Source organism: Aegilops tauschii, chromosome 5 (genome assembly GCF_002575655.3).
Source record: "Aegilops tauschii subsp. strangulata cultivar AL8/78 chromosome 5, Aet v6.0, whole genome shotgun sequence".
Classification (NCBI taxonomy): Eukaryota; Viridiplantae; Streptophyta; class Magnoliopsida; order Poales; family Poaceae; genus Aegilops; species Aegilops tauschii.
The window spans coordinates 477,113,423-477,120,902 of record NC_053039.3 but is presented as its reverse complement, the minus strand read 5'-3'; the positions used below and the strand labels follow the sequence as shown (position 1 = coordinate 477,120,902).

The following is a 7,480-nucleotide window of genomic DNA, read 5'->3' as shown; positions in this document are numbered from 1 at the left end:
CACTTAGATAGACATCCCTCTAATCCTCTAAGTGATCACATGATCCATATCAAGTAAACCATGTCCGATCATCACATGAGATGGAGTAGTTTCAATGGTGAACATCACTATGTTGATCATATCTACTATATGATTCACGCTCGACCTTTCGGTCTCCGTGTTCCGAGGCCATATCAGCATATGCTAGGCTCGTCAAGTTTAACCTGAGTATTCCGCGTGTGCAACTGTTTTGCACCCGTTGTATTTGAACGTAGAGCCTATCACACCCGATCATCACGTGGTGTCTCAGCACGAAGAACTTTCGCAACGGTGCATACTCAGGGAGAACACTTTTATCTTGAAATTTTAGTGAGAGATCATCTTATAATGCTACCGTCAATCAAAGCAAGATAAGATGCATAAAAGATTAACATCACATGCAATCAATATAAGTGATATGATATGGCCATCATCATCTTGTGCTTGTGATCTCCATCTCCGAAGCACCGTCATGATCACCATCGTCACCGGCGCGACACCTTGATCTCCATCGTAGTATCGTTGTCGTCTCGCCAACTTATTGCTTTTACGACTATCGCTACCGCTTAGTGATAAAGTAAAACAATTACATGACGATTGCATTGCATACAATAAAGCGACAACCATATGGCTCCTGCCAGTTGCCGATGACTCGGTTACAAAACATGATCATCTCATACAATAAAATATAGCATCATGTCTTGACCATATCACATCACAACACGCCCTGCAAAAACAAGTTAGACGTCCTCTACTTTGTTGTTGCAAGTTTTACGTGGCTGCTACGGGCTTAGCAAGAACCATTCTTACCTACGCATCAAAACCACAACGATAGTTTGTCAAGTTGGTGCTGTTTTAACCTTCACAAGGACCGGGCGTAGCCACACTCGGTTCAACTAAAGTGAGAGAGTCAGACACCCGCCAGTCACCTTTAAGCAACGAGTGCTCGCAACGGTGAAACCAGTCTCGCGTAAGCGTACGCATAATGTCGGTCCGGGCCGCTTCATCTCACAATACCGCCGAACCAAAGTATGACATGCTGGTAAGCAGTATGACTTATATCGTCCACAACTCACTTGCGTTCTACTCGTGCATATAACATCAACGCATAAAACCAGGCTCGGATGCCACTGTTGGGGAACATAGTAATTTCAAAAAGTTTCCTACGCACACGCAAGATCATGGTGATGCATAGCAACGAGAGGGGAGAGTGTTGTCCACGTACCCACGTAGACCGAAAGCGGAAGCGTTAACACAACGCGGTTGATGTAGTCGTACGTCTTCACGATCCGACCGATCAAGTACCGAACGCACGGCACCTCCGAGTTCAGCACACGTTCAGCTCGATGACGTCCCTCGAACTCCGATCCAGCCGAGTGTTGAGGGAGAGTTTCGTCAGCACGACGGCGTGGTGACGATGATGATGTTCTACCGACGCAGGGCTTCACCTAAGCTCCGCAATGATATTATCGAGGTGTAATATGGTGGAGGGGGGCACCGCACACGGCTAAAATATCGTATATCAATTGTGTGTCTAGAGGTGCCCCCCTGCCCCCGTATATAAAGGAGCAAGGGGGAGGCCGCCGGCCTAGGAGGTGTGGCGTGCCAGGAGGAGTCCTACTCCTACCGGGAGTAGGACTCCCCCCTTTCCTTGTTGGACTAGGAGTGGAAGAGGGGAAAAGGTGGAGGGGAGGAAGGAAGGGGGGCGCCGCCCCCCATCTCCTTGTCCTATTTGGACTAGGGGGGAAGGGGGCGCGGCCCTGCCATAGCCTCCTCTCCTCTCTTCCACCTAGGCCCACTAAGGCCCATTAAGTTACCGGGGGTTCCAGTAACCTCCCGGTACTCCGGAAAAATCCCGATTTCACCCAGAACACTTCCGATGTCCAAACATAGGCTTCCAATATATCAATCTTTATGTCTCGACCATCTCGAGACTCCTCGTCATGTCCGTGATCATATCCGGGACTCCGAACAACCTTCGGTACATCAAAACATATAAACTCATAATATAACTGTCATAACTTTAAGCGTGCGGACCCTACGGGTTCGAGAACTATGTAGACATGACCGAGACACCTCTCCGTTCAATAACCAATAGCGGAACCTGGATGCTCATATTGGTTCCCACATATTCTACGAAGATCTTTATCGGTCAGACCGCATAACAACATACGTTGTTCCCTTTGTCATCGGTATTTTACTTGCCCGAGATTCGATCGTCGGTATCTCGATACCTAGTTCAATCTCGTTACCGGCAAGTCTCTTTACTCGTTCCGTAATACATCATCCCGCAACTAACTCATTAGTCACAATGCTTGCAAGGCTTATAGTGATGTGCATTACCGAGTGGGCCTAGAGATACCTCTCCGACAATCGGAGTGACAAATCCTAATCTCGAAATACGCCAACCCAACAAGTACCTTTGGAGACACCTGTAGAGCACCTTTATAATCACCCAGTTACGTTGTGACGTTTGGTAGCACACAAAGTGTTCCTCCGGTAAACGGGAGTTGCATAATCTCATAGTCATAGGAACATGTATAAGTCATGAAGAAAGCAATAGCAACATACTAAACGATCGAGTGCTAAGCTAACGGAATGGGTCAAGTCAATCACATCATTCTCCTAATGATGTGATCCCGTTAATCAAATGACAACTCATGTCTATGGCTAGGAAACATAACCATCTTTGATCAACGAGCTAGTCAAGTAGAGGCATACTAGTGACACTCTGTTTGTCTATGTATTCACACATGTATCAAGTTTCCAGTTAATACAATTCTAGCATGAATAATAAACATTTATCATGATATAAGGAAATAAATAATAACTTTATTATTGCCTCTAGGGCATATTTCCTTCATTCACTGCCATGAAATTTAAGCAGTACTTCCAAGACCACGTTGTTACTGTGGTCAGCACGGCCCCTCTCGGTGAAATCACCGGGTGCCGAGACGCCTCTGGCCGGGTCGCCAAGTGGGCGCTCGAGCTAGCTGGCCACACCATCCTCTACGAACCGCGCACTACGATCAAGTCCCAAGCTCTGGCCGACTTCCTCGTCGACTGGACCGTGACCCAGTACCTACCACCGCCGCCGTACTCGACACACTGGTGCATGCACTTCGACGGCTCGAAGATGCGTCTCGGCCTACGGGTCGGCATTATGCTGTCCTCCCCGAAGGGCGACCGGCCCAAATACCCGCTCTAGATCCACTTCGCCGCCTCCAACAACGTCGCCGAATACGAAGCCCTTGTGCATGGCCTCCGGCTTGCCAAGGAACTCGGCATCCGGCGCATCCTGTGCTATGGCGACTCGGACCTGGTGGTGCAGCAGTGCTCAGGCGAGTGGGATGCCCGCGAGCCCAACATGGCGAGCTACCGCTTCCTTGTTCAGAAGCTGTCCGGATTCTTCGCGGGCTGCGAGTTCCTCCATGTCCTGTGCGGAAAATGAGGCGGCCGACACGCTCGCCAAGATCGCCTCGTCCCGGCAGTCCATCCCATCCGGCATCTTCCTCGAGCACCTGCACAAGCCGTCCGTCGAGCCGTCTCCGGACTCCGAGTCCATCTACGTCCCGGACGACCCGGTCGCGCCTCAACCCGGCCCGAGGGCCGCAACCATCGATCCGGCCGCCGCCGTTCCCGACCCGGGGGCTGCCGCCCGAGAACCCGCCATGGTGGCTGTCTTCGCCTTGGTGACGGCGCCATCATGGGCCCTGCCCATCTCAGAGTTTCTGTAGAATGGGGTCCTCCCCATGGACGAGACCGAAGCCCGGCAAGTGCGACGCCGAGCGTCCGCCTACAGCATCATCAACAATGAGTTCATCAAGCGCAGCTCCACCGGCGTGTTTCAACGCCGTGTCGAGCAAGACAAGGGCATTGAGATCATCCTCAACATACACCAGGGCCAGTGCGGGCACCACGCTGCCTCGCGGTCCCTGGTGGCCAAGGCTTTCCGCCATGGTTTCTACTGGCCCACGGCCCTCCAAGACATCGAGTCGCTCGTCCTCAAGTGTGAGGGATGGCAGCGCTTCAGCGAACGAAGCCACTAGCCGGCGTCGGCACTCCGGACCATCCCGATCGCCTGGCCCTTCGCGGTCTGGGGACTCGACATGGTGGGGCCCTTCAAGACCGCTCGAGGCGGCATGACGCATTTGCTGGTGGCGGTGCACAAGTTCACCAAATGGATCGAAGCAAGGCCGGTCAAGAAACTGGACGGGCCAACGGCCGTCCGATTCGTCAAGGACTTCGCGATACGCTACGGCATGCAGAACAACATCATCACGGACAACGGTACCAACTTCGCCAAGGGCGCACTCGCGCAGTACTGCTCCGTCTCCGGCATCCACCTCGACCTGGCTTCCGTTGCACACCAGCAGTCCAACGGCCAGGTCGAGCGGGCCAACGGCCTCATCCTATCCGGCATCAAGCCGCGGCTCGTCGAGCCGCTCATCCGTTCACCCGGCAGCTGGCTCGACGAGCTGCCACCCGTCCTCTGGAGTCTCCAAACAACGCCAAACCGGGCGACCGGGTTCACCCCGTTCTTACTCGTCTACGGAGCAGAAGTCGTCATCCCGACCGACGTCGAGTTTGACTCGCCGCGCATCACGATGTACACTGAAGCCGAAGCCAAAGAAGCCCGCGAAGACGGCGTCGACCTGCTCGAAGAAGCACGTCTCCTAGCGCATAGCCGCTCAGCCATCTACCAGCAAGGCCTGAGGTACTACCACAGCAAGAAGATAAAGCCCCTCGCTTTTTGGGAGGGAGACCTCGTCCTCTGACTCGTCCAAGAGCAGACCGGCTAACACAAGCTGTCCCCCCATGGGAGGGTCCCTTCATCGTTGGCAAGACCTTGTGCGATCACAGCGCCTACTACCTCATCAATGCCTGCAAGTCAAACAAGCGCAAGAGGGATACCGCCGGCGAAGAAACAACCCGGCCGTGGAACGCAGAACTCCTCCGCTCGTTTTACAGTTAGCCGTATGCACGTATGTATCGCTGCCTTTTGTAATCATCTGAAAACAATGGAGTCCCCGAACGACGCTCGGGGCTGCCCTTTCCGACCAAGCTATTGTGTCTCCCGCATTTATGCATTATTTACCTCTTCATCAAACCCGGCCACCGGTCCGACTCTCTCGACCCGGGGGCTCGGGGGCTGGCCGGCTTGGTCACTACCCGCTGTCTTACTCAGCGGTTCCTGATGCATTGGGATCACCGCGGCCTCCCGCTTTGCCCTAAGCCACAGAACCGGCTTCGGCTGTCGGCCGGCAAGCGCGCAAGGCCAGAGCACCAGCACGCCACGGACACTAAGTCAAGGACCGCCGGGTCACCCAACCCGGCCACACCACTTTAAGTTGCCGCACGACCGGCTGCTCGCGAACTGGCCTCGCCAGACTACCGCTAGCCGGCCCAGTGGGTGTTTCGCTCGCGCTCAACATTTCGAACGCCTAAGTACTACGCGCCTCTCGAAGGCCAAACCCCTTGTCACGGACCGGAGCCTCGGCCGTCAGACTCGCGGGGGGGAAGCCCATGGGGGGAAATTCGCAAGAAAACGGCTCACGAGACGAAAAGCAAAAGCGTAGGCATCCACGAAATTCATAGATACCACCGGGTTGATCGACCAGACCCCGCCATTTTAAGTTCCCGCACGACCAGCTGCTCGCCAACCGGCTTCGCCGGATTGCAGCCAGCAGGCCCAGTGGGTGTTTCGCTCGCGCTCAACATTTCGACAGCTTAAGTACTGCGCGCTTCTCTCAAAGGCCGAACTCCTTGTGACAGACCGGAGCCTCGGCCGTCAGACTCGCGGGGGCGGGGGAAGCCCGAGAGGGGAAAAGCGCAAGAAAACGGCTCAAAAGACAAAAAGCAAGAGTGCAAACATTCACGAAATTTATACATCACCAGTTCAAATTCAAACAGGCCCAAGGCCAGAATTCATTACACCTGGATACCCCCAGTGGGTGGGTGCACCTGCTACCTAACAGAAATTTTTACTAAGTTAAAAACAGGCAGCCTCAGGCATCTCCCTCGGTGGCCTCCGGGTTCGCCGAGGCGCCGGTGTCCCCCTCCTCGGCATCCGTGTCGCGGTAGACGTCCGTCTCCTTAGAGCTGCCCTCCGGGTCGTCCAGAAGCAGGCACGACTCCGCCATCTTCCGCCCGCTCCGACCGGAACTCGACGTGGAAGGCGAACCAGGCGATGTAGCTGGCCCGAGCAGTAATCCGGCCGGCCTCCGCCTGCACCTACCTCTCCGAGCCGGCTCGCTGGCCCATCAACACGTCCAGTGACAGGTCCGGATGCCAAGACATCGCAAACCTGAGCGCCATCTCGGCGCCGGAATAAGCGGCAGTAACACGCCAGTCGTGGAGCTGATCCGGCCCCGCCTCCAACCACCATGCCAGACGCGTGAAGCTGTTCGGCGCGACGGAACCCGGCCAGAGGGCCGCCATCATCGGTTCGCCGGCCTCAGAGAGTCGCCCCATATGCTTGCTCAAGACTCGCAGATGGGCCTCGGCGGTGGTCACGATCTCCGGGAAGGTCCAGGCCACCTGCATGTCAGTCCCGGAGCCGACGATCCCCTGCGGGTCGCGCTGAAAGCGAACCGCCTCCTCCGCTAGCTGGCGCATCTCCGGGAAGGCCCCTGTCAAGAAGAAAAGCAAGTCAGAAGAAAGTCACCAAGGACAAGAAGCCGGGGTCCCAGCCCGGCAAAAAACCCAAGGAAAGTACTTACTAGAGAAGGACTCTTCCAGGTGCTGCGCTTCGAGCAACGTACCGCGCCGCTCCCGGGCGATGGTGCGGTCACGCTCCTAGAGCGTCTTCTCCAGATCGGCGACCATTGCAAGGGCCGTCTTCAGCTCGGCGTCCTTGTCCTCGGCCGCCTTCTCGGCCTCCTCGCGGCGACGGGTTTCCCCCTGATGGGTCTCCTCTGCCGCAGCCACCAGCGCCTTCAAGCGCTCCACCTCGTCCTGGAGCTGACCCTTGTTGTCGGCCAGCCTGCCGCGCTGCTGATCCGCCTCGGCAAGGGCCCGTTGCGCCTCGACAACCTTGGCGGCTTCCGCCTTGAGGCGTTCCACCTCGACCTCAAGACGACCCTTGTCGCCCTCCAGCTGCTCCCGCAGCCGGCTGGCTCCTTCGAGTGCCCGCTAGGCTCCCATCGCCTCCGCCCTCGCCCTCGCCATCTCGGTGCCAAGCCGGCCGGCGTCAGCAATGAACCGGTCGTAGTGGAAGCCGGCCCGCATCAGCCGGGTTCTCCAGGACAGCACCTCGGCTGCAGAAGAAAGATTCAGAAACAAAGCACTATTTTAAGATTCGACCCAACTGCTACACAGTTGGCCCGATCTTGGGGGCTACACCCAGTGGGTGCGCTAGTGCGCCCCCACTAAAAAAAGACCACGCAAAAAGAATACCTGCCGTGGCGCGGAGCTCCTCCTCCTTGACGGCGAGCTTCTCCTTGAGTTGCCGGTGCGTCTC

The 7,480-nt window shown here is 55.9% G+C and overlaps 1 protein-coding gene across 1 annotated transcript; it reads left to right on the top strand.

Moving 5' to 3' along the window:
* Positions 1–4,127: 4,127 nt before the first annotated feature.
* LOC141023043 (uncharacterized) lies at positions 4,128–4,796 on the top strand. The gene is made up of 2 exons (XM_073499346.1): positions 4,128–4,401; positions 4,579–4,796. The coding sequence occupies exons 1-2, from the start codon at positions 4,128–4,130 to the stop codon at positions 4,794–4,796; spliced, it is 492 nt and encodes a 163-aa protein (XP_073355447.1).
* Positions 4,797–7,480: the final 2,684 nt, after the last annotated feature.

Bases quoted from the DNA above. Each gene is read 5' to 3' on its own strand.
- LOC141023043 (XM_073499346.1), top strand. From the start codon at position 4,128: ATGGTGGGGCCCTTCAAGACCGCTCGAGGCGGCATGACGCATTTGCTG. The intron at 4,402-4,578 runs GCCAGGTCGAGC...TCTACGGAGCAG, and splicing joins TGCACACCAGCAGTCCAACG to AAGTCGTCATCCCGACCGAC.